This window comes from Capra hircus, chromosome 9 (genome assembly GCF_001704415.2).
Source record: "Capra hircus breed San Clemente chromosome 9, ASM170441v1, whole genome shotgun sequence".
Taxonomy (NCBI): Eukaryota; Metazoa; Chordata; class Mammalia; order Artiodactyla; family Bovidae; genus Capra; species Capra hircus.
The window spans coordinates 57532065-57559933 of NC_030816.1; the positions used below are offsets into that span (position 1 = coordinate 57532065).

Consider the following 27869-nt stretch of genomic DNA (forward strand, 5'->3'; position numbering starts at 1 on the left):
GACAAGATACAGTTCATCTGAACTCTGAAATATCGTTAGTTTCAATAAGAACACATTATTTTCAGAAATAAAAGAGCTAAACATGGTATTTTTGCTCTTCAGAAACATAAAACATAACAAGCAGGCAGTCAATAAAAAAATTTTTTTTGAGGGAGTGATTACAAAATTCAGGCTTCCTTGGTGGTTCAGTAGTAAAGAACCCATCTATCTGCTAATGCAAGAGACATGGGTTTGATCCCTGGGTCAGGAAGTTCCCCTGGAGAAGGAAATAGCAACGTACTCCAGTATTCTTGCCTGGGAAATTCCATGGACAGAGGAGTCTGGTGGGTAGAGTCTATGGTACAGTCCATGTAAAAAGTCTGACACTGCTTAGTAACTGAGCACGAACTCAAGATTGCCAAATTCACTCAGACCCAATATTCATTTGACACGCATCATTCACTCAGTAAAAGTGGTTCAATTAAAGTCAAATTTCAGCTGATTATGTCTGTAAGGAGGAGAGAAAAATCTGCATTTGTTATCAGATACTGTTTACCTTAAACTGGAGATTTTGCAAAGGGAGGAAGAAAACTAATATTGACAGTTCATTATGCCGGATGCTATTCCTTGATTGTCACATTTAACCCACAAGCAACTTCATAAGGTTAGAATCTATTATTCCTACTTTACCAATAGGAAAACAAAGCTTAGTAAGTGCAAGTAATTTAGATTTAATTTATACATGTGTAGTTTTTAAAGTGATTGAAACTTAGGTCTCCAATGATTACTGCAGTACAGTATGCTATCTGGTTAGCTTTTCTGCATACAAGTACTCAACTTGAAAAGCAGTTTTAAACACTAAGTGAGAAATATCGTGAAAGCACTTTGCAAATTTCAAAGCACTGTACAAATATATGGAATTATTTTGGTTGTCAATATTTAATGGGCTTATTTTAAAATACTAAGAGAGAAATTGGTTCAAATCAGACTTGCATTCTATATTTGCAATATGGAATGACTCCTCCCAATTTTCAAAAAAAACATTTTTTGAATTACATCAATCCCATACCATTAGTCTGTGTTGAAGGCAATGGCAAACCACTCCAGTACTCTTGCCTGGAAAATCCATGGGCCGAGGAGCCTGGTAGGCTGTAGCCCATGGGGTTGCAAAGAGTTGGACACGACTGAAGCGACTTAGCAGCAACAGCAGCATAGGTCTAAAATTTTTCAAAAATATATAGCCTTATTTGTCAACACTTCTCAAATGTTTTATTCGTGCCACATAATTCAGAATATTTTACCTTTAAAAATGTAAATTTTCTTTTCTATGTTCTCTGTAAATTGTACTAACTCTAGGTTAATAAAAAATAGTGGCTTGGCAAAATAGAACAGCAAATTAGGAACAGACTAGTGAACATAAGTGGAAGGCCCATGTTTGTTGGGCTATGCTTTGCAGTTCACCACGAACAGCTTGAAATTTTTAGAAAAATTGTTACATAAACCTGGACATGCTCTGCTGGGAAAAGTACTTGTCCCATATTACGTGTCCCAAAGCTTGTTCCTTGAGGAACGTTGGTCCAATACAACATGGTCAAGTGGTCAATGAGTTTGAGAAATGTTTCACACTACATAACTTGACCTTTCCAATACACAATCATATATTCAAGACTCTGAGAAGTGCAACAGTAAGCCTTTTAAAATTTGTAGCAATTTTCCATGGCTCTTCATATTTTCCATGGAACACTCCACTGGCCCAGGGGGTAAGGGGTGCTGCCATGAGTCTATTCAATTGACCATTTTCTGCTCATAAGATACCAGCTTACTATGCTGGATTTGAATACAACAGATAACCTATTCTAATTTCAAAGAGTCAGTGCTTCAAAATTATATATATATATATATTCATGAGGATTCCTATGAGAGGAATACCTGCTTTATTCCTAGCAACATCAACTGGAAAAATAGCTTTCCCTGGCTCCAAAAATTTGAGTTTCCAAAAGTTGTGTATCCTTTTCTAGCCAGTACGTTCAGCTTCCTTACCAAGAACAATGAAAACAAATATAATATTACACAATTTCCAAAGGAAATCATTTTTCTTTGATATCTCAGATTCAGAAATTCTGAACTAAAAATAAACATGATATTTCAAATACAGAGTGTTTGGGATGGTCATATTATACAAATATTTGGATGGAAAATCATAGAATCTGATATATAGCACTTATGAAAAAGGATTAAACTTAACAGTAAAATACTCCTCATAAGTATTACAAACATTCCATTAAGTGGACAAATTCAAAGAATCAAGAAGGAAAAACTCCAAAAGACAATATTTATTTAAAAAACAATAAAGACTGTGTTGGGACTTCCCAGGTGGCTCAGTGGTAAAGATCCCACCTGCAATGCAGGAGACATGGGTTTGCTCCCTGCATAGGGAAGATCCGCTGGAGGAAAGAGCAACCCACTCCAGTATTCTTGCCTGGAAAATCCCATGGACAAAGAAGCCTGACAGGCTAAGTCCATAGGGTGCAAAGAGGCACACACACTGCACAGCTAAACACACATGTATGCCTGGTTTGTGTTTAAGACAGTGTTTGCTGGGGAGAAACGGCTTAAAAATGAAATAGAAAAATACAACGTTCTTAATTGATGTGACTGGCAAATCTGGCAGTACTGAACCGCTTGCTTCTCTCAAGGAGTATACAAGATATCACACAAAAAGTTAATTTCATTTAGTTTATTAATATGATCCAAACAAACTTAGCTTAAGACAATGAGCAAAAGACACAAGACAAGATTTGGCTGATCTATACCAAAAGAACAAAAAAGGGGACAAGATTGGTGACAATTTTATTTTGGAAAGGTAGTTTCTTAACTAATATAAAAATAAATCTACAATAGCAACTGTGACTCAAACTGAGCCAGTATGCAACACGTGTGATACCCAACATGGTCAGAGAGGACCTCACATCCTCCTCAGCTGGGTCACACCCTCTGGCCTTTGTCCTGGACCTTCACAAAAGACCCCTCACAGCACTGAGTTTGCAGCCAGCTACATTTTCTCCTCAGCCTACAATCAGTGATGTACCATGGCTGTGTTTTCTATAGCTTCTTTCTTTTTGGATAGTGACAAGCTCAAGGAAAAAACTCACCTGGCCAGTGCTGAGCAAGGAAGGGGGAAAAACAGATGCGTTCAGGGTAGTTTGGGACTCAGACTCAGGTGAACGAGCCGACTAGACACCATCAGAAAGCGTTGAGGTCAGGGGCCCATGGGTAATTCACAGAAGGACAGAACCAGATATTACAAGAACGTAGGAGGAACCACTGTTCCATTGCGGAAATCACCCCAAAGAGCAGTGAAGAGGAAGAACTCTGGAATGGAGAGTACTTCCATTTACACCTTTAAGATAAAAACATTTAAAAAGAGGAATATAGAAATCAAATCAATAATTTTAAAAAGTAAAATAGCAACAAGTATTTCAATAAAATGAAATACAGGAGATAAAGAAGTCTTTTACTTCCACTTGACTTTGTCCAATTTTTTTAAGAGGTTATGTAAGGTCAATTTTGCTTTACTGAACGATTCATACATTTTACCAGATATTTCTGAGGAAAAGATGAGAACCTGACGGACATCTCTCAGGAAGCCTGGGAAGGAAGAGGGGACAGAAGGAAGGGAACCTGTGAAAGAAGTCTCCAAGGTCTTCACCCTCATCCTTCACACCTCATAATGTCCTTAACCTGCACGTGAAATGTCAGGCTCAGATCACGGAAAGCCATGGTCACCGAGCAGGACAGAATTACGGGCAGAAGCTCCTGGTGCTGAGTGTGCTGCCCAGGACCACGAAGCTCAGGAGCAGCTCGAGACAGACATTTCCACGCAGGGAAGTGGAAGAAGCTCCGCACACCAAGGGCTCTGCTTGATACGGTCTTTCTATATCTGGAGGTAATGCTGTCATGCCTTGAATCTGAAAATGAAAGAGCAGAAACAAAGCCACTGAGTGTGTGACTGAAGAGCAGGACTGTGGCCAAGCTTGCTCAGCCCCTGTGCTTCTGCAGGGGGTAAAAGGGTGGGAGAGAAGGAACGGATGCTGAAGTTGTCCATCAGGCAGTCAGAATCCTAGGGATTCCCAGGAAGGTGGAGAAAGGGTCAGACACACCTTTGGGAAAGAAGAGATATAAAACATGCTCTGTTGAGTTTCTTTCTGAAGCTTTCATCCCACCTTATTCCTTTTTTGTCCCAACTTTAGTTTTAGAATAAACGTCCTTCTTTGAAGGAAGTAGAATCAGGAGTTTTGGGGCATCTATGTAATCACTGAAAAATTCTCAGACTTATCAAAAGACAACTGAATTTATGGATATCTGTCTGTTCCTTTCATGTTATCTGTTGTGGATTCAGGTAAGATGCAGTATCTGTTTTCCCTGAAGATTAAAACAAAGTGGGACTTACCGACCACTCTGCGTTGTCTGTCTTGGAACATCTCACGTTGACCGGCAGGCTAAGGACAAGCTTATTGAAGGCAAGACCTTCCTTTTTAGTCCATTTAAACTTGTTCATTGCATCCATGAAAGAAAGGTTTTTATACTGCTTAGGGCTTTTGATAATGAAAGGCCAGGTCCTGAATATAAAATAAATAACCAGAATGAGTTATATTCAGAACAAAAGCATTTTGTGTTTCCATTACTTTTCAATACCATAAGTCCCCTACACATGAGCTTTTAAAGATGCAAAAAGATGCAAACAGACCCCTGTATGCCAGCTGCTGTACTGTACTCCTGCACTTTTCAAGGTATGGTACTGTAAGATTAAAAATGCTTTCTTTACTTTCTATGTTTGTTTTTTATCTGCATACTTTTGTGTGAAAAGTATTATAAACCTATTACAGTACAATACTATATAGACAATTATGTTAGCTGGGTATCTAGGCTAACTTTGCTGGACTTAACAAATTGGACTTATGAATACTCTCTCAGAAGGAAATGCATTTGTATGTAGGGGACTTACTGTATTCTAAAACAGACTTCATACTAGTTCATTTTTACACACACATAGATAACTTAATTGAAAGTACTAATGAACTCTTAAGCAGTTACTAGAAGAAACACATATAAAATAAGAAGTCTTTTTTAAAAAGAAAATTTCTCAGTTTAGTAGCAGATGAGTGTTACTTTTAGACAAATAGTTTTGACTTAGAAAGCTTCCCCGGAGTCCCACAATTCCTCACATAACTGTTTTGGCTTTGGTTAACAATATAACTGATAAGCGTTCAGTTCTGAAGACTACAATGCTAATGGTGTAATGAAGAAATGTACAGAATATCAAAAGATACTGAACAACAATGGAAATTTCAATTCCACACTGCTGAAAAGCCTGACCACTGCTGGTTGTCCTGTTTTTGCTTGCCTAAGTGGCAACTTTCTTTTTAAAAAATTGAACCAGTGTTTTTAAATTTTAGAGAAAAAAATATTTTAAAGATGATACACTCTGCTTTTACTTGCTGCTGAAGAAAAATATATGTTAAATGTCCAAGAAATATAAATTTTATATTATTGATTCTCAAAAAAAGGAAAACTGTAGTTCAAAAATTTGCATGTTCTGTTCCATGGGCCATCCAGGAGATTATCATGGGTAACTGGTAGGTGTTCGGCTCCCTTAACACCCCAAGAGGAAGTTCTAGCAATTTTAATAATTAGCAACGAATTAACCTCCAGCTGAGGAATCTACATTTTTAATACTTGATCTTCATAATTTCTTCATTTAATTATGTCGTATCAGCTCTCTCTCTTACACACATAACCTAATCAGGTATGTTTAATATTATCTTTTTAATTAAATTAAACATTCTTTATTATAATCTTTTAGAGTTATGAAGATAAATTTTTTATGTTTAAAATGAAAACATTTCCTCTGTACTTTAATGTGAGATAGTGAATAATACAATAGGTTATATACAAGGATCTTTATATTCTTTATTCCTAACCTTTTTTCTTTAATTAAAGTCAATATATCTTTGCTGAGTTTTAAATGCACTGTTTTGCACAGAGACCTTAAAATACCATAAAAAATGAGCAAGCGCCATCACACTGCAGCAAACAGATCTAGCAATGACCTAAAGTCGATAACATTGTAAATTAAATACTCTGTGGAGACTTATAGAGGTACAATCCAGAATTAGTACACAATAAAATTTGTACATGTAAAAACTTGTATAAAGTGAAAATTTAACTTGAAAGAGGCCCATTATATTTACATACCATGTTATTTAAAATATACTAAAAGCTAGGTCCAAGTGGTAAAGAACTTGCCAGCCAATGCAGGAGATGTGAGCTCCATCCCTGAATCAGAAAGACTCCCTGGAGAAGGAAATGACAACCCACTCCAGCATTCTTGCCTGGGAAATTCCATGGACAGAGGAGCCTGGTGGGCTACAGTTCATGGGGTCACAAAGAGTCAGGCACAACTGAAGCAACTACAGCCTCTCCAAAGTAGCTAAGTTTCATTAAATATAAAGTAACTTTAAATCAAATATTAAAAAGCAAATTTACTTTTCAAGGAGATAAGGTATTTGTCTTGAAAAAAGGAAAAATCTTTATAACCAGGAAAATGCTGGGGGGAGGGGGGCGGGGGGAGATCATCAGCCTGTAATCTCCTAAACTACCACAAGGGGGCACTGGAATCTCTGCTAACTCCCTAAGTTTTCTGCAGTTTGCTAGTAAAAGTGACTTAGTAGCAGCAGCAGCAGCAAGAGTGAACGCGTGTGTGCTGAGTCACTTCAGTCTTGTCTGTCTCTTTGCGGCCCCATGGACTGTTGCCCACCAGGGCTATAACTTGAACAGATATGTTCAAGTTCTGCTCTCACTGGGACTGGGACTTAGTTATTAGAAATTTAGGAATGTTCTAGAAAGTAAAACCATTACAATTCTGTACATCTGGGCAGTGTCTAAATAACTACCCAGATCCACATATAAATTGAAGGGGATTACTTACATATCACTTTAGTTGATAAAAATAAAGGATTTAATGCTGATGAGTAATTTTTCTTTATAAAGTGAAAGTGAAGTCGCTCAGTTGTGTCCGACTCTTTGCGACCCCATAGACTGTAGCCTACCAAGCTTCTCTGTCCATGGGATTTTCCAGGCAATAGTACTGAAGCGGATTGCCATTTCCTTCTCCAGGGGATCTTCCCAACCCAGGGCTCGAACCCAGTTCTCCCGCACTGTAGACAGACGCTTTACCGTCTGAGCCACCAGGGAATCCAGTGATTTTTCTTTATAAGCATAATTTAATTGGCTAGTCGATTTAAAAATGTACAGAAATGTAATAAACTTAGACTATCCAAAATAACTTTGGCAAAAGAAAAAAAATGGCAAAGTTTGGGGATTTACACATTCATTTCAAGATTTAATATAAAACTATAATAGTAATTGTGTGGTATTATAGTAAAGCTAAATATGTACCACAATGAACAGAACTCAGAGTCCAGAAATTGTCAATATATGGTGAAATAATTTGCAACAAACAATTCAGAGTAATTATATAGGAAAAAAGTAGCTTTTTTCATCAAACAGTTCTTGTACAACTTGATGTCTATATGAAATACAATGAACCTCAGAAAATTCAACAAATAGAAAATTATTCAAAATGGATCTTCAACCTAATGCTAAAACTATAAAGCTTTTAGGGAAAAAGAGAAAAAGAGAAAATCTTCACAATCTTGGGCAGGCAACAGTTTCTTACACGGAATATCAAAAGCACAAAACAAACCAAAAATAATAAAATGGACTTCAGAAAAATACAGCTAAAAAATTAAAATCAAGCCATAGACCAGAAAAAAATTATTTACAAACATACACCTGACAAAGAATTTATATCTAAAGTATAAAGAACTCTTTAAAATTATAAAGAACTCTTACAACTCAATAATAAAAAAAATAACTCAGTTAAATGGACAAAAATTTGAACAGTTAAAAAGGAACATATATAAATGACTAATCAGCATGTGAAAAGAGGCTCAATATCATTTGTCACAGGGGAAATGGAATATAAAACTACAGTAAGATACCACTGCATACACATTAAAATAGATGAAATTCAAAATGCAGAAAATACAGAGAACACTGGTAAGATTGTTAAACAGTGGGAAATCTTACAGATTACCAGTGAGAATGTAGCAAGGAACGTTATTTGGGAGAACATTTGAGAGTCTCAGTGCGGTAAACACAGACTCAGTGTACAATCCAAGGATTCCACCCCTAAGTATTAAAGCAGAAATTGAAAGCGTGTCCATACAAAGATGAATACAATAATGTTTATAGCAGCTTGCCTCATAATTGCCACAAACTGGAAACAATCCAAATGTTTTTCAACTGATGAACAGATAAATGAAATTTTAGGTATATACACACTGGGGAATACTACTCAGCAATAAAAAGGAATGGATTGGTGATACACACATGTACACATATATATATGTACAGATTACTTTCAGTATAGACGAATCTCAAAAACATTCTCAGTTAAAGAAGCCAGGCACAAAAGACTATATACCATATGATCCTACGTGCATAACATCTAGAAAAGATCAAACTAATAGTGACATAAAGCAGGTTCGTGCTTTCCTGGGGCTTTGTGTGGAGGTGGGTGTCTCCGGAGGTGTGGCAGAAGTCTCCGTGGTGATGAAAATGCCATCCGTGATGTGGTTAAACAGGGGACACAGCGGAGAGAACTTTCTAACAGCATAGTTAGCACACGTGTGGGCTCACTTGCTCAGTCTTGTCCGACTCCTTTGCGACTCTAGGAACTGGGTCCCGCCAGGCTCCTCTGTCCATGGGATTTCCTAGGCAAGCATACTGGAGTGGGCTGCCATTTCCTCCTCTAGAGGATCTTTCCGACCCGGGGATCGAACCCACGTCTCCTACATCTCCTGTGATGGCAGGTGAGTTCTTTACCTCTGAGCCACCTGGGAAGCCCATACTTAAACAAAGGGGCATTTAATTGGATGTAAGCTCTATCTCAAGCAATTTGACTTAAATAAATAAATAACAAACAAGAAATAAAAACCTATCAACAAACAGACAAAAAAGATACAACCTATACTTTACCAATCATGTCAAAGAAGGAAACCAGGAAATCTGACTTAACGAGGCACAACTCCTAACCCTCTCCACGCTCTCTTGAGTAAATGAAGTTGGGAAGGCTCGAGCACAGTTGACTCTCCCTGACAGAAGCAGAGGTTTGTGAACTGTAACAGATTTGGCAGACTAATATAATAAGGCCTGGGACATCCCTCTACTGAAAGGCAGTCAGCTTCAACCAGTTAGAAAACATCCTCTAATAGATTTTTAATAAAATCTGAGGAAGGAATAACCCCTGTATTGTGATATAGAGAACAGTCACGCCTCTGCACACACAGCCGTTTACCCTCAAAATACAGAAGAGAAAGTACATAAAATATGAACAAGTGGACAAGTGAAAGTTGCTCAGTCATGTCTGACTCTTTGCAATCCTTTAGCCTATATAGTCCATGGACTTCTCCAAGCCAGAATACTGGAGTGAGTAGCCTTTTCCTTCTCCAGGGCATCTTCCCAACCCAGGGATGGAACCCAGATCTCCTGCATTGCAGGCGGACTCTTTACCAGCTGACCCACAAGGGAAACCCACATAAAATACATCACCCCTCCAAAAAAAAAAAAAAACATATATCACCCAAACCTCAAACTGTGGTGTGGAGAGATTTGCTTAGAAAGTAGTCAAAACCTCACCTATGTTTACCAAAGAGAAGTTTTAAACAGCACTGGCTCAGCAAAAAGAAAGAATGGCCAAACAACCATGAAACTTAGGGTGAAAGGAAATAATATCACATTTCAACTAATTCAATATCCAGTGAAAACAAAAGAGAGAGAGAGAGAGAGAGAGACAGAGAGGGAGAGACAAAAAATCTATTCTAGATGATGATATAAAGCAATTATACTGGAGAGAATTTCCACAAGTGTTTCATGCTATGTTTATTTAATAAGAACATGAATGCGATTAAACAAGAGCTCAAATACAGGATGATAAAACAACAGAATGAGATGAAAAAGGAGATGGACCAAAGGAAATAAATTTTAGACAAAACAAATTTAGCACCAAGTATGATTTAAAAAAAAAAAAAAAGCAAGAGGCAGAAGAGCACTTGTGAAAAATTATAGGGAAACTCTTCAGAAAAATCCCAAAAAGATTAGAAAAAAGTTTGTAGACATAAGAAAATTTCCTTGTGATGAAAAAAAAAGAAGTGAATACATATATTTCCAGAAAATATGTAAATATTCATGTGTGTAAATATATAAAACACTTTGTATTTCCAAAAATTTTGATTCATATACTCAACACTGAAATATGTTCAACTGAACTTACAAATTCTACAGGTAGAGGAAGAATGAGCCCATTTATCCAAAGACATCTCCAAAGGTGGGGGGAGGGGGGAATATGATTCCCAAGTACTATATCTAACCAAATGCTGCACAAATATAATTTTCAAACATAAAGGACTAAAGCATGTGGAAGCCCTTCTTGATTAAGTAACTGAGGACAAAATATTGGAGAGTCAAATTAAAGCACCTAATGAAGTATGAAGTGAATTCGCTCAGTTGTGTCCGACTCTTTGCGACCCCACGGACTGTAGCCTACCAGGCTCCATCCATGAGGTTGTCCAGGCAAGAATGCTGGAGTGGGTTGCCATTTCCTTCTCCAGAGGATCTTCCTGACCCGGGGATCGAACCTGGGTCTCCTGCATTGCAGGCAGACGCTTTATCATCTGAGCCACCAGAGAAGCCCCTAGAAATGCAGCAATCATATGAAGATTAGGGATCATCATGGAATCTATAAAAGCTGCAATAAATATTGTGGAAATTATGGTTCAGAATTAAAGGTGAAAAATTAAAAATCTTGAGAATACGAAAATTCTAATATAAATAATAAATATTTGGAGGTACAAAAAGGGAGGTTGGGAGAAAATGTGAAAGTGTAAATGTTCTCATTTTTATGATCTAAAACTAAAATACAGTGTTTAAAAAAATGCTAATATCTTTTATGACCTATTTTCTCAGCATCTGAGAGCTCCTTTATATAATATTATTTCATCATTAAAAACATTTATTTATCCAACGATTATTCAATTTTAATTTAGTCTTCTGATAAATTTAAACAAAATTAAACTTCAATATTTTTGTTTAAAGCAGTAAACAAATTATAATCTTTCTAACACTGATCTGGGTTTCCCTGGTGGTTCAGCTGGTAAAGAATCCACCTGCAATTCAGGAGATGTGGGTTCGATCCTTGGGTTGGGAAGATCCCCTGGAGAAGGGAACAGCTACCCACTCCAGTATTCTGGCCTGGAGAATTCCTTGGGGTTGCAAAGAGTTGGACACAACTGACTTTCACGACCCTGATCTATTCATCTTTGCGTCAATACCTATACAGAAAGATGTCTCCAATGACGTTCAATTAATGTCAGTGTTATTTATTTCTAACAGAATTTGAGTGATAGTTTGTGTCCTCTTTTTTAAACTTTTTTATGCATTACCTAAATGCTCTATAATAAGCCTATGTGATTTTAACACCTTATCAACATAAAGTGATCTTTTTTTTCTTCCTGAAGAGAATAGAATAAACACCTCTCCTGATTTTTTTTAAGAAAGAGAACAAATGAAGCAGGAACTTTCCATCACATAAACCTCACTGGAACCACATGGAGAGTGTTGATGTATCGTCTAGCAGGGGATGCAAATTTATCTAAACTCATTATCTATTCTGTTAGCTGATCTTTGGGAGGTTTTGTTTTTCCTTAAGCCTTGCCAGATCTGTAGAAGGCAGAGGAAAACTGCACCCTCCACAACACACAAATTTTGAGACAGGATGTACGTGTCTCTATTTTTCTCCCAATGTATCCTCTAATCCTAGAATTGCTACAGAATCTTTAAAATAAAATGGGGCACCTAAATAGTCCTTACATTAAAAGCAAAACTAGAAGATTCTAGGTTATATGTTATATGATATTCCTGTTTAATACTGTATCCTAAAACCAAATTAGCAATATTTTCATAAGCAAAACAAAAAAAAGCACCGCAAACCCTTTCTCTATCTTTTTCCCAGTACCTTGTTGGTTTGGCCTTTAATAATATTTATGTCAGTGTGATGAAAGTGAAAGAGGAGAGAGAAAAATTTGGCTTAAATCTCAACATTCAGAAAACTAAGATCATAGCATCTGGTCCCATCACTTCATGGGAAATAGATGGGGAAACAGTGGAAACAGTGTCAGACTTTATTCTGGGGGCTTCAAAATCACTGCAAATGGTGATTGCAGCCATGAAATTAAAAGACACTTACTCCTTGGAAGGAAAGCTATGACCAACCTAGATAGCATATTCAAAAGCAGAGACATTACTTTGCCAACAAAGGTCCGTCTAGTCAAGGCTATGGTTTTTCCAGCGGTCATGTATGGATGTGAGAGTTGGACTGTGAGGAAAGCTGAGCACTGAAGAATTGATGCTTTTGAACTGTGGTGTTGGAGAAGACTCTTGAGAGTCCCTTGGACTGCAAGGAGATCCAACCAGTCCATCCTAAAGGAGATCAGTCCTGGGTGTTCATTTGAAGGACTGATGCTGAAACTGAAACTCCAATACTTTGGCCACTTCATGCGAAGAGTTGACTCATTGGAAAAGACCCTGATGCTGGGAGGGATTGGGGGCAGGAGAAGAAGGGACAACAGAGGATGAGATGGCTGAACGGCATCACCGACTCAATGGACATAAGTTTGGGTGAACTCCAGGAGTTGGTGATGAACAGGGAGGCCTGGTGTGCTGCGATTCATGGGGTCGCAAAGAGTCGGACATGACTGAGCGAATGAACTGAACTGACTGAACTGAACTGATGATGAACTAAACTTAAAAGTCTGATTTAAAGTCGAAACATGTACTTATAACAGAGGTTCTTTTTCATTCATATTTTTTGTAGAATAAATATATTTAAACATGTAGTTCAATGTTTTATGTGGGCAATGACATCTCAAAACTAATCTTGTTCTGTGAAGCAATTCTCCCTGTCTAAGTGACGAAAATCCCAACTTCAGTATTTCCTGGAGGAGCTCAAACTAGTGGACACTGACAAAGCTTGTTGGGACACAGGAGGTAAGCATTTTCAGAGGCTTCATACAAGTCGAGCAGAAAAGAAAATAACTGGATCATAGCATGCAGTTTGTTTATCTTGTAAATACACAGCTTTGAATGTTCATCTAGCATTCCCTCCAGTGTTCTGTTGATTAGGAAGTTTCTAGTCAATACATTAAAAATATTCTAAAGGGAAAAAAACAAAGCTATTAAGGTCTTGCTGTGCTGTCCTCAGTCATGTCCAACTCTTTGCGACCCCATAGACTGCAGCCTGCCAAACTCCTCTGTCCATGGGATTCTCCAGGCAAGAATACTGAAGTGGGTTGCCATGCCCTCCTCCAGGGGATTTTCCCAACCCAGGGATCGAACCCAGGTCTCCCACATTGCAGCCAGACTCCTGAACAGTCAGAGCCATCAGGGAAGCCCGTTTAAGTCTTAGTAAGAAGCAATATGGGCTTCCCTGGTGGCTCAGATGGTAAAGAATGCCTGCAATGCAGGAGACCTGGGTTCGATCCCTGGGTCCCGAAGATTCCTTGGAGAAATAAATGGCTCCCCACTCCAGTATTATTGCCTGGAAAATCCAATGGACAAATGAGCTTGGTGGCCTATGGTCCATAGGGTACCAAAGAGTCGGATGTGACTGAAGTGACTAAACATCCACGCAAGAAACATACAATCTCGATATTTTAAAAGCAAGACTATATCCTAGTGCTTCTAGAGTGACATTTTATGTGTCGTTGTGATTTTTATTGACATTTTACTTGTTCGTAATGTAGTTACTGTGAACAAAAAGGCACGTATATAGCAACGACAATACAAATCCCACCTCCCCCATTGATTATGTAATCTATGAAGTTGAACAGATTCTTAATCTTCAGTTTCCATTTTTCCTTCTCTGAATGAGGACTGCAAATACTGCTCTACCTAATAAAACTGTGTGAAAATAAATTAACTGAAATTACATATGTGGAAACACTTCAGAAGCTACAACCTAATTTATACCAGCATTTTGTTATTTGTATTTTAGCAGATACAGATCTCTGATGTGGTGGTCATTGGGTTGACTGAATAGGAACTCAGTAGAACATATCTATGAATAGTGGGTTTAATTTAAAAAGAAGAGTGTTGCAGTTTCTAATTTATAATCCCTATAAAATTTTGGAACAAAAAGTAGGCCATAATTAGATTCTCCTTCAGATCTATATCTTTACCACATCCTCATTAAGTGTTTATTTAATCTTTCCTTAAATACACCCCCTCAAAAATCTATGTGTCACTTTTGCCTAATTACATCAGTCCTTTTGTAATTGACTGATTAATTTTAAAAAATCCTAATCATTAGAAAATTCTTCCTTGTATAAAAATAAAATCTACACTTCAAACTTTCTACCAGCCATCCTAATTCTTCTTCGTGGTACTGCTAAGAATGGATAAAATCCTTTTTTTTCTATATCAAGCTTAATATTAATAATAATTCTCAATTTCTTTTTCAAACATGTTTCCCTGCACCATTAGGACATGATTATTTTTCCTTTCCTCTTCTCTTTCCCTCACCATCTCCCAGAGATGTAGTTAATCAACAAGTCCAGTGAGGGCTTACCTTCAAAAGGTAATCTGATTGGAACCATTTCTCACCGATTTTACTGGCACCATCCTGGTCTAAGTCACCCTCACCTTTCAACTAGACAATCACAAATCTCCTGGTTGATTATATTATTTCTACTCTTGCCCTCCTAGAGTCTTTTCTCAACATAGTGGCTAAATTAACATTTTGAATACCTATTTCCTATAATAGGACTCTTGAGAGTCCCTTGCACTGAAAAGAGATCAAACCAGTCAATACAAAAGGAAATCAGTCCTGAATATTCATTGGAAGGACTGAAGCTGAAGTTCCGATACTTTGGCCACTTGATGCAAAGAACTGACTCATTGGAAAAGACCCTGATGCTGGGAAAGATTGAAGGCAGGAGGAGAAGGGGACGACAGAGGATGAGATGGTTGGATGGTATCACTGACTTGATGGACATGAGTTTGAGCAAGCTCCAGGAGTTGGTGATGAACAGGGAAGCCTGGTGTGCTGCAGTGCATGGGTTCGCAAAGAGTTGGACACAACTGAGCAGCTGAACTGATCCTATAGGAAGGCTTCCCAGGTGGTACAAAGGTAAAGAATCTGCCTGCCAATGTAGGAGACAAAAGAGATTCAGGTTCAGTTGCTGGGTTGGGGAGATTCCCTGGAGTAGGAAATGGCAACCCACTCTAGTACTCTTGTCTGGAAAATTCCATGGATAGAAAAGCCTGGTGGGCTACAGTCCATGAGGTTGCAAAGAGCTGGACACAACCAAACAACTAGCACACATGAATCATACCCTATAATAGCTTCTCTTTGCATTTAAAACCCAAAGTCCTTATGTTGCCTATAAAGTCCTACACTGTCTGGTCCCACTTGCTCTTATACCTCCCACTTATTGCCCACCATATCTCCCTCTGCTTCAGCCAAACTCACCTTCTTGCTGTTCTTTGAACATGCTGGCCTCATTCTCTCTGCAGAGATACTTGCAGATCTTTCCATGACTGGCTCCTCAACACTTAGGTCTCTGTTCAAACATCACCTTCTGATATAGACTGAATATCTGTGTCCCCGCCCCGCCCCACAAACTCACATGTTGAAATGCTAACACCCAAGGTGATGTTATTAGGAGGTGGGGCTTTTGGAACAGTCTGTCCTCATAAATGGGATTAGTGTCCTTATAGAAGCAGCTTGAGAAAGCTCCCATGAGCTTTCTGCCAAGGGAAATCACTGTGAGAAGATGGCTGTCTGGGTCCTCAGCAGGCACTGAATATGCCAGAACCTTGATCTTGGACTTCTCAACCTCCAGAACAGTGAGAGACAAATTTCTATTGTTTATAAGCTACCCTGTCTGTGGTAGTTAAAACAGAAGGGACTAAGACAGCTCCCTAGATAAGCTCTCACCACCCAGCTGAAAACAACAACACACTTCCTTCATTGTCTCAATTATTTTCATAACATTTTTCAATATCTGAAATTTTATACGTATATTTGCTTATTACTTCTTACCCTCTCTAATATACAATCTCAAGGGAGCAAGAATAATATTTATCTTGTTTATTATTTTGCCATAAGTCATTCCTATCATACACAACTGTGCAGAAAGAATTAATACAGCAAGCCTGACACTGACATCCTGCTTGGAAGGCTGACCTTTGGCTGGCATCAGGGAACTTCAATAGCAAACAATTTTCTCTATTAACATAAAACTTTCTCTAAATGATAAGCGTAATTTACCATACCTAGACTGTCTGTACAAACGATGCTGCTTACGTTGAATACTTGCTTTTCTTCTGGGAGTCTGGAATTTTGGTATTTGCCAAGCAGAAAGCACCTGTGTGACTAGCTCCAATAAAAACTCTCAATTCTGAGTCTCTAATGAACTTCTCCAGTTGACAACACTTCATCTGTGTTGTCATAATTTGCTGCTGGTGGAATTAAGCACATTCTGTGAGACTCCACTGGGAGGCGTTTCTTGAAAGCTTGCCTTGGAAACTTGTACCTGGTTTCCTGCGGATTTTGCCTCATGTACTTTTTCCTTTGGTTCATTTTTTATAGTCTTTCACTATAATATGTGTTAGCCATGGATATAATTACATGCTGAATCCTTCAGGTCTTCCTAGAAAACAAGTGAACCTAAGAGTAGTTGGAAAGACCTTGGACACAGCAAACAAGATGGTCACCTGGACGCCTCAGCTGAAAATAATCAAATAGAACAGCACATAAAGGAATCCCATAACATGATGAATCCAAAATGAAAATAAAGCTCACCCTTACTCCTATCCGGAGAAGGCTGTGGCACCCCACTCCGGTACTCTTGCCTGGAAAATCCCAGGGATGGAGGAGCCTGGTGGGCTGCAGTCCATGGGGTCGCTAAGAGTCGGACACGACTGAACGACTTCCCTTTCACTTTTCACGTTCATGCACTGGAGAAGGAAATGGCAACCCACTCCAGTGTTCTTGCCTGGAGAATGCCAGGGACGGGGGAGCCTGGTGGGCTGCCGTCTATGGGGTCGCATGGAGCCGGACACGACTGAAGCGACTTAGCAGCAGCAGCAGCAGTTACCCCTATCATGAAACCCATTTATTACTTACGTGACTGGCCTGTAGATCTCCTTAACACCAATGAACTGAAGTTGCTCCATGATGTCTGGGATACTTGCACATCGAGTAAGATTGATTCTTGGGTAATAAAGAAGGTATGAGAGACACATTTCATTTCTGGTGCTTAATCCTCCCTGAAAATGGAGAGATTTTAGAAAAGCATATGTTCCACCAACTCTGATACTTAAAGCACACAAACCACAAATGTTACACAGTTTCTTCCAATATTGAAATGTAACCCATCTTAAAGCTGAAAAATAATCACCTAAATGACAATTTGGTTTTCAAAAAGATAGTAGCACGTTTAAAATTAATTATGTCCAACTCTTTAAAAGTTATCTTTCTTAAATAACCTAATAATCGCCTCAAAGTTCTGTTTCTATGGTGTAAACTTCTCACTCTAGTGAACGTTTCTGAGGATGTTTAGCAACATGATATCAATCAGTCAGTGTGCTAAAATCTTTGCCTGATTGCACTGAATTTTCTATAATCTTGTTGTCATAAATATCAGCATCTGCATACAACAGGGGAAACAGATTACACACTTTGAATCTAAATGTAAATAGTGGACTAATTGAAAAAAGATCAAAGATCCTCCGAAAAACAGAATCTGGAGTTGCTTACCATATATTATCTACAATGTCCAATTTTCAACCAAAAGTTATTAAACATGAAAAGAAACAGGAAACTGTGACCTGTATTCAGAAGTAGAAATTTATTGTGAAGGATATAGATGCTGGATTTAGCAAAGACTTAAAAACAGACATACACATGTTAAAGAGCTAAAGAAAGATGTTCAATTAAAGATAAATAAGCTAAAAATGAGTGAACAAATAAGGAATAACATCAGAGAAAGGTAAACACAAAAAAAGAACCAAGTAGAAAGTGTAGATTTGAAAGATACTATAAACTAAATTAAAAGTTCACAGGATGAGCTCAACATCAACTTTAGATGGCAGAAGAAGGAAGCAATGAACTTGAAGACTGATCTCTAGAAATCTCCCAACTCAAAGAACAAAGAGAGAAAGACTAAAGTAAGTTAAAAACAACCCAAGAGACCTGGAAGACAATATTAAATATTCCATGTATGCAACCAAAATGGGCTTCCCTGATAGCTCGGTTGGTAAAGACTCCACCTGCAATGCAGGAAACCCTGGTTTGATTTCTGGGATGGTAAGATATGCTGGAGAAGGGATAGGCTACCCACTCCTAACCCTAACCCTAACCAGTATTCTTGGGCTTCCTTTGTGGCTCAGATGGTAAAGAATCCGCCTGCAATGCGGGAGACCTGGGTTTGATCCTTGGGTTGGGAAGATCCCCCGGAGAAGGGAAAGGCTACCCACTCCAGCATTCTGGCCTGGAGAATTCCATGGACTGTATGGTCCATGGGTCACAAAGAGTGGGACATGACTGAGCGACTTTCACTTTCACTTCATGCAACCGAAGGCCTTGAATGAGAAGGAAGAAGAAAAAAGGGTAGGAAAAACTATTTGAAAAAATGGTGAGAATCTTCCCAAATTTAGTGAAAAACATTAACTTACAGACCCAAGAAGTTCAACAAATGCCAAAGACAATTATGAAGCAAGTCATACCTTATAGTCATATTGCTGAAAGCCAAAGACAAAAAGAAAATCTTGAAAGCAGCAAAGCAAAATGATATATTGCATACAGGGAACAATAATGCAATGGACAACTGACATTTTATCATAAATGATGGAAGTAACAAAAAGATATTGGAATTACATATTCAAGTGCTCCAGAAAAAAGAAATTATTCAAGAACTCTGTATTCGGCAAATCCTCTATCCTTCAAAAGTGAAGATGAAACACACAGTAGTAGTGTTCATAAAAAATAAAAGAAATAAAGTGAAGTCGCTCAGTCGTGTCTGACTCTTTGTGACCTCATGGGCTATAGCCCACCACGCTTCTCCATCCATGGGATTTTCCAGGCAAGACTACTGGAGTGGGTTGCTATTTCCTTCTCCAAGAAGTGTTCATAGCTATACATTAATGTAGTATAGTGGCTAATATGCAATGATTTTACAAACTGCAAAGCATCATGCCTTGCACTTGATAAAAGGTTGGGTAAAAGGAGAAGCTGATCTACAGATGAGGCTGCAACTGACATCTCAGCAAATATATTTAATCTACCTTTGAGCTTGGATGGTTACTCAGAATTACATCAAATTGTAGGAAGGGAATCAAGCTTTGTATTCTCGCATCAACCAGTCATTGGTTGCTGGCTGCCCCACTGAAGAGAGTATGACTTTAAGTGAATCATTCCCTGACATCAACAGCAACGTTCAGTGAAGGACACACTTTGCTCTTTTTCTATTCTATGTTTTTCTTATGCTTGTCTTATGGATCTATAGAATTTATTTTAAATGTTGGATACTAATGCTTTATGTATTGTAATTTTTTTTTCAGTTTAAAACTTATCTTTTCACCTAATAGTGTTTTTTAAGTGACCAAAAATGTTAGACAAACTCATCAATCTAATTTGTACTTTTCATATTTTAAGACGTTCCTACCTACTCCAAAGTCATAAAGTTATATATATAACATACATTTATTTATATAAATTTATTTCTTCTAAGGTTTTTAAAATTTTATTCTTCATGTTTTAATATTTAATTTACCTGGAAATTATTTTTATGTGTGAATTGTGGTAGATAAAGATGTAATTTTATTTTTGCCACCTGGCAATTGTACCAACAATTCTTTAGTGAAAAGTCCATCCTCTCTCAGTTACCTGAATGCCAATTTCTATCCTAAACCAAGTTTCCATACAGGGGGTTTGTAGGTCTGTTTCCAGAATCTCTATTCCACTCCACTGTTCTAACTCTGGACTCAAACCACACTATTAATCACCATAGCCTGGAAGTAAGTTTTCATACCTAGTAATCTGTTTCTCATCTTATTCTTTTAGTAGTGTCTTGCCAATTATTAACCCTTTGCTCTTCTATGTTGATTTTATAATTAACTTGCTCCATGTAAAAAAAGCTGCAAAATTTTTAGAAAAATTTTTTTAAAATAGGAGAAAACCTTTGGCTAAGGGAAGATTTCTTGGTTAGACAGCAAAACCCTAAACAATAAAATCTTTATGAATTATATCAAATTTATAAACCAATTTATTAAGAAGGATTATCTTTGTGGTTTTTTTTACCCTGAGCCTTCTATCCATGAACATAGTCTCTCAACCTCTCAGATGATCTTTAATGTCTTAAAAACTAATAATTTTCTTCACAGAGATCAAACACATCTAATGTTATTTTATTTCTATAGAATTTAACATCTTAAATTACATTTTCTTGAGATAGTTTACTCCATACTAAAATATAATTAACTTTAGGTATATCAATTTGCGGGAGGTTTTTGATGTGGAAAATGACAATATCTGTGAATAATATTTTACTTCTTTGCTTCTTCCTTTCTGATCTTTATATTTCATTTTATTTCTTTTCTACTATAATAGTGAATAAAACCAGTGATAATAAATATCCTTGTTTTCTTCTTGATTTTAAAGAAATACTTCTAGCATTTCATTTAGCTTGCTATTTTCTACAGATTTTTCACAGCTAATCTTTAGCTGGTTAAGGAAATTCTCTCTTATTCTTAGTTTGATAAATGTCCTTTTTTACCCCCCATGACTGACAAATTCTATGAGTGCTTTTTTTTCTAATCATTAGTCTTTTTCCTTCAATCTCTTAATGTATAATGGCATTAATGTATTTTCTAATTCAAACCAATTCTACATGACTTAGTTATACCCAAATCAGTCCTAACTTACATTTTTATATAATGAGAGATTTGGTTTGTCAGTACACTGGCAAAGTGACTTCCATCTGGTGAGTGTTGTTGGCCTTTCCTGTACTGCCCATGTCAGCTTCAGTACTAAGATTATGCTAACTTCATAAAATGAGTTGGTAGAAAGTGTTTCCCCCTTGTTTGTGTGTTCCCTGGAAGAGATTGAGGAAGACATGAGAGATTTATTTCTTGAATGTTTGGCAGAACTCCCCAGTAAATCTGCTGGAACTGGATTTCTCTCTGGGTCAGAAGCCCTAAGGTCATGGAATTCGTTTCTTTTTGAAGTTTTGATTCATCTAAGTCCAGACTCATGTGCATGGTCATTAGTAACCACAGGTCTTTTATTAATGCTATTTGGTGACGAAAAACTAAAAGATTAAGGATAGCTTTTCATGAAAGAGTCAATAAACTGCACTGCAAATATTACCATAATATCATTAGTTAATCTGATAAAATCTTAAAACAGCTCTGACTTCACTTTTACAATGTTTCATGTTCAAGACAGTCAGGAATTTTGCTTCCAAATAGGAATGCTTTTTATTTTTTTCTGTTCTAAAATCAAAGTTTATGCCTCCCCCTCCACAAATAAATTTTAATAAGAAAATTCTTCTTACCCAAGTCATCCGGGCTCTATCTTTTGTGTTGTAGCGACACTCAGTAATTAGATTATCTCCCTAAAACATAAAAGTGGAAGCTTTCAGATTGGAGTTTCATGCTGTTTTATTTATCTAACACATCTGTAGGCCAACAGTTTAATCTGCTATATGAATGCATGCATTAAGTAATTTGACTCAAGAGTAGACTTTTGATCTATTAAATTCTAGGTTTGCTAGCATAATAAGCAAGCAAACAAACAAATAAGGCTCTCTTTGTTCAGGCCAGACTCCACAATGTTCTAGCTACATGACCTTAGGTAAGGAAATGAATCATCTGGGCACAATTTGTTCATCTAAAAAATAATGATAAAAATAGCACTTATCTCACACAGCTGTTGTGAGGAAATTAAATGACAGAACACACATTTAGTTCTTAGTACAGATTAAACACTTCTTAAGTGTTGGCCACAGATACTAGTTACTGTGATTATCTTATTTACCTTATTTACTTTAAAGGTCCTTAATCAGGTATTTATTTTCATAAAACAGACTTGTGAGGCAAATTACTAGTAACTTATTTTTTCCAATATTTTTCAACCTTTTGAACAGTACTGCACAGAGAGAAACTAATTTTTTATGGCTCCCAGTCAGGTAAGTGGACAGGCTATTCACAGACCAGAAGCAGCAAGCTCTGGGTAATGGCCCTCAGATTTGTCCTCGATGCCTGGATATTCAGAGGGAGGAATCAATATTTCAACACTTACATCCTCTCATGACGTATCAGTTGAGGGACACTGAGACAACCCCCCAAAAAAGCTGGTTAGAGAGCCCCAACACCAGACAACACCATAAAATGGAGTGTAGTCCTTAAGAACCTTGAGATCACTCAAACTTCATCTTTCTCCTCCCAGGGTATACCAGGGAATTACCGCATGTAGAAAAGATATTGCTACTACTCTCATTTCATAAAGAGTATAAATATCTGACTTTTAAGAGGAAAACTAGGGTAGGAACTTGTATAACTATTGAGCTCAATGTCAAAATAAAAAATTTGACAAAATGAAGCATCATAAAATTTTTAAATTGTTTATCATTGGAAGGCATAAGATTCCTTTCTGTGTTGTTTCATCAGAACCTCAAGTATGGTTGCCAGCCGGATTACACACAGTAATATAATTAGCTATGTCTTAATACCTTAGTCAAAAGAAAAAATGATCTTATATTCACTTTTATTGAAATGAAACTTTCAAAACTTCTGATCTTACCATTACCAGAACTGCAAGCCAAGGGATTACTAACTGGGGAGTCTAGTGCTTAGAGCACAAAACCTAAGTTTTATTTCCTTTGAAATCAACAACTTGAGTTGCCCCTGGGAATAGTAAGAAAACAAGTTTCAATGTTGGAAAACAGATCAAACACATTCCGTGAGGGTTATGCAACAGCCATAGTGGGTGGCTTTGAAGCTGCGGATAGGATGAGCGATTCATTACACCAGGAGAAACCTGGCTAATTCCTGGCAGGTATATGTCTCAGGATTTTGATGACATTCAGTGATAAAGAATAAAAACATCCATACTGGTAAGATTGTCTGTTCTTCTTTTAAGTACTGAAACTCCTGGAAATTGAAGTCAAAATCGTCATCGTAAGCGAGTAATCTCATTTCCTCCCCTTTGCGAAAATGACGCAGCCTGATGCCTCTGCCTGCCAGGTGAGCGTGGAGCAGAACAGCGAAAACATGGATGCCACTTGGCTTTTCAGCTTCCAAAGCCTACGGGAGATACAGGGGAAAACCTGATTAGGTCTCCAAACAAGCGCAGACAGTTCACCTTAAAACAGACTTGGAGGGACAACTGAGAAGAAAAGCTAACACAATTTAAGCCAACACATGACCTGCCAGACATTTATAACTCAGATTTTTCCTGACTTATTCCTATCTTTGTGAAGCAATACTGGCTGTGAGGAAAGAAGAGGAACTAATGCTTGCTGAGGACCAACTGATCACTTCTACATATTACCTTTTTTTTTTCTTCTTTTAGGAGGTGAGCAAACAGTTATAGCTTCTGGCAAAAAGAATCCAGTATTTTGGTAGCTTGAAAAGTGAAACTCTTAAAGGGAGAATCTACTCCCACTTTTCCAGATAAGAAAATTGAACTGCGAGAATTAAATTAAATGAATTGCTCACAGTCCTACAGCTAGAGAATGATGTCATGGCAATTTAATTCATGGTCTAAATAATTCAGAAGAGCATAACCTTTCCATTCTACCAGTCTTCCATACTGTCTACAACCACAATATCCTATAATTTATAAAGAATATGATCCATGTTGAAATACTTTCATTCAAGAAAAAAAGAACTATGAATGAAGCAGCCATTATAAAATACTTATGTATAGTTTTCTCTTATCCAATATGTATTTTATATTAGTTATTTTTGCTATTTGGTTAAAGAAGGGTCAGTAGCTATGAATCAGAGAAAATGAGAAAAAATGAAAATAAATCATGGAAAAAACAAATATGAATAAAAAATAAAGTTGAGAAAGCAAAAGGGGACTATGAAAGGTTGAACCATAAAAGATAAAATGAACTGTCCAATATGAAACAAACAAAGAAAGGAAAAGGAAGGAAAACACCAAAATTCTACTCCTGCAGCCTTCAGGAGTTTAAAAAGCAATAAAGGTCTCGCTAAAATTGTAAACAATCATTTCATAGCATGACAATAAGAAAAAGATTAGTAATAAACTTGGAATTTTCCAAACATAGTTTCTACAAGCATAGATTAATCTAGGAAGAGCAGCTCACAGACCCAGACACACCATACCTCTTCCAGGCATTCCAGGGTGCAGTGACCCTCAGACCGGAAGTCAGGCAGGCCTGGAGGGATGGTGTGAAAGAGGCTTACCCAGAGGCCAGCCTCAATAACCCCAGCATCGTATTTCCTTATATCTGCCGTATAAAATAATCTCAATCCAGAATTATCTATTAAGCCTGGAACAAGAGCATTTAGACAAGAAAAATTAAAAGTGAGCTTGAGTACTTAAAAAAGTTTTCCATATTCAGCTGGAATAGGTTTACCGATTTTCCTTAAACTCTTACAAGGGAAAGGAATACAAGCAAAGATTAATGAAAGGCAACATTCAGATTCACAAAGAAAACATACAGCATACCATGGGAGACACGTTTGTATTATCTAATAATATATTCCACAATTATCTAGCATGAAGACAGAAATAAAAATTCTAAGTCATTCATTAGAATATACAGTAACTCAACAGAAGTATTATTTGATACTGTTTTGAGGTGAAGCTCAGTAACATTTACATAGAGGTGAAGACCACCTGGTCTAGAAACCATGTGATGATAGAGAAAAATATTAATAATTAACTTTCTTTATAGTTTATCACCAGTCTTTTAATAATTCATAGTCATATAATCAACAAACAATTATTAAGAATCTATGATGTGAACAACATAACAACAGGCATGGTGGGGAGGAAAGATAAGATACATCTCTTGCTGTGACATAGTTATCATAAGGAGGGAGAATATGGGCCCCAAACACTTCATAAATCCATTCCACTTGGAAATTAATTGACTTCTTTCTGCAACAGTGACTTACCTACCTGTGACCTGCTGGATCAATTAGCATATAAATAATCTTGTATTAATTGTTGTGATTATTTTACTGTTTGCCTTTCCCACTACACTATAATATCCCTGAAGGTGGGGACATTATGTCATTAAGCACAGATCCAGCATATCCTTGGTGCTCAGTATTTGATGAAAAATTGCACAGATCAGTGTAAAATCATAACCTTGAGTTTCTTCTATTGATAATTTCATATTGAATCCTTTAAGTTTTTGGCGTTGGGATATTACATAGTAAATTCAGGTGTAAATACTTGCCCCTCTTCATTTCAACATCATATTACACCAGTGTCAACTGCAGTGTCAACACAGCAAGATGTTTGATATTTTCTAGTGTGATGAATGGTAATTTTTCATGTGTGCTTTTAGAAAGAAAATGTTTCATAAGCACCATGTATTTCAGACTAAGTTACACCATAAAGGGAAAAGTCTATTTTTCTACTTTCTGGTAAGTAATGTCCAAATGGCTTTTTAAGATTAGTGACTACATGTGCCCATTTGCCTAGCTCATTGCTGGCCAGTGACTGCTGTCCCAGTGAAACTGTTTATAGTGGCCTTTTCTACTCTAAAAGGTATCCCAATTTGGATGACAAATGTATAGGTTAATTTTTTTTACAACATTAAATGCTATTTTATTTGAAGTCTGTTTAACTCTGTTAAAATAAAGGGAAAAGTTATAAAACTTTTAAAAATCATAGGTAGAATGTATAAAAAAATACTCACCTTCCTTATATGTTGGATTGTCATAATGGACTTCCAGGAGCACATAATGAGGATCTAACGGAGTGCCAAGGGATAATCCAACATGAGGTGGATAGGAGAAACCCTAAAAGAGCAAAATTCCATGACACAGTGTTCTGTGAAAGTCCCTCAGAGCTCTACTCCATTCAAAACCCAAACATTCTCAATGATATCTCAACATTCTACAACTGTATTAATCTATAGTTGATCAAATAAAATGGCTTAAGGAAAGAATGATTTCCTGTGGAAAGAAAAATAACCCACCCTCATATCAAAACGAGTGCATAGAGTTTTACTTAGAAGTGTTAGAATCATAGGGGGAAAAGGGATCAATTAACTTTGTTACATCTCAGTAATGAGTGGTCCCACCTCTCCACCAATGGCCCAGGCGAAAATGACGGTCTCACAGGTGAGGAAGGCATCGGGCATGTTAGGGTGGTAACACTCGTGCCCGTCGTCCAGGACACTGTCACTGAAGTTGCTGCTGCACTGATAGAGCAGGATGTGATGGACCAGACTCTCGTGGCCTTTCTGAATCACAGGCTCAACCTAAATAAGCACAGGTGAGAGGGACGATGCAATCAAATAAACACCCTTCAACACCCTCTGAGAGGCATGAAACTAGCATAAATGGTCATCGGATTTTCAAAGGAATAGTTTTCTCCATTGTGTAACTGTTGTGCGGCTGGAGCATAATTTGTTCTGGAGACGATGACTGTGATGATGATGATGACGGCAAGCACAATGGCAAGAGCAAAGATGCACTAACCATTCGCTTCTCTAAGAATCGTTGCTGTCGTTGAGTCACTGAGTCATATCCAACTCTTTTGTGACTCCGTGAACTGTAGCCCTCCAGGTTCCTTTGTCCATGGGATTTTCCAGGCAAGAATACTGGAATGGGTTGTCATTTCCTTCTCCAGGGATCTTCCTGACCTAGGGATCGAACCCACATCTCCTCCACTGCACTTGGATTCTTTACCACCTCGGAAGGACTTTACTAATGTGTTGTTTGCTTTTTAAACTCGTTGTTTCCCTTAACATTCTGTGTAGCAGCTGTTTCAAAACCTACTTGCTCTCTTCCAGGCTTTACTTTGCCTGGCACTCTCTCTCTCTCCATTTTTCTGTCTCTATCTCTCTCTGTCTCCCTCTCACAGAGGAAAAAAAAAAAATTCACACAGGCATAAACTCCTTCAGTCTCCCTTAAAATGTTATCTTTGCCCATCCCTACTGGAGGTATTGAGGCTTCCCAGGTGGTGCAAGTGGTACAGAACCTGCCTGCCAATGCAGGAGACTTAGGAGATGTGGGTTCGATCCCTGAGTTGGGAAGATCTCCTGGAGGAGGGCATGGCAACCCACTCCAGTATTCTTGCCTGGAGAATCCCATGGACAGAGAAGCCTGGCCGGGGTAGAGTCCATAGGGTCGCAAAGAGTCAGATGCAACTGAAGCAACTTAGCACACATGCACTAGGGTAGTAATACCTTTCTTCCTGTCTATCTTCTATATGGTGCAGAGCACAGTACTAGGCACAAAGGAAGGCTCAATAAAGGACACTTTTATTTTAGTGATTAAAATCAAATTCTAATAAGAATTTTACCATTAGAATTTAGGAGAGAAAAAGTCATTGTAGTGGTGTGCTGTACTGAATCACTGTGTAGTGATTCAAATTAGAAGGAAACTGGAAACTGTGAAAATAGAATGAGTGATGATGTTGGTCCTGAAAGCATGATTAAGGTGACTATGTTCATTTGACCATCCCATCTGTAAGTTCCCTTCAGAACACTGTC

General features: G+C 37.6%; 1 protein-coding gene across 1 annotated transcript in view; it reads right to left on the reverse strand.

Annotated features, from left to right (window-relative positions):
• The window catches only part of MOXD1 (monooxygenase DBH like 1), a 97536-nt gene continuing 72368 nt past the window's right edge, over positions 2702 to 27869 (reverse strand). The window contains exons 5-12 of the mRNA XM_018053226.1: positions 26454 to 26633; positions 26067 to 26169; positions 24517 to 24683; positions 23275 to 23466; positions 21717 to 21776; positions 17288 to 17430; positions 4430 to 4598; positions 2702 to 3947 (exon numbers count right to left, since the gene is read on the reverse strand). Coding sequence (XP_017908715.1) covers positions 3780 to 3947; positions 4430 to 4598; positions 17288 to 17430; positions 21717 to 21776; positions 23275 to 23466; positions 24517 to 24683; positions 26067 to 26169; positions 26454 to 26633 — 1182 coding nt within the window. The 3' untranslated portion in view covers positions 2702 to 3779. The remainder of the gene's footprint in view (positions 3948 to 4429; positions 4599 to 17287; positions 17431 to 21716; positions 21777 to 23274; positions 23467 to 24516; positions 24684 to 26066; positions 26170 to 26453; positions 26634 to 27869) is intronic.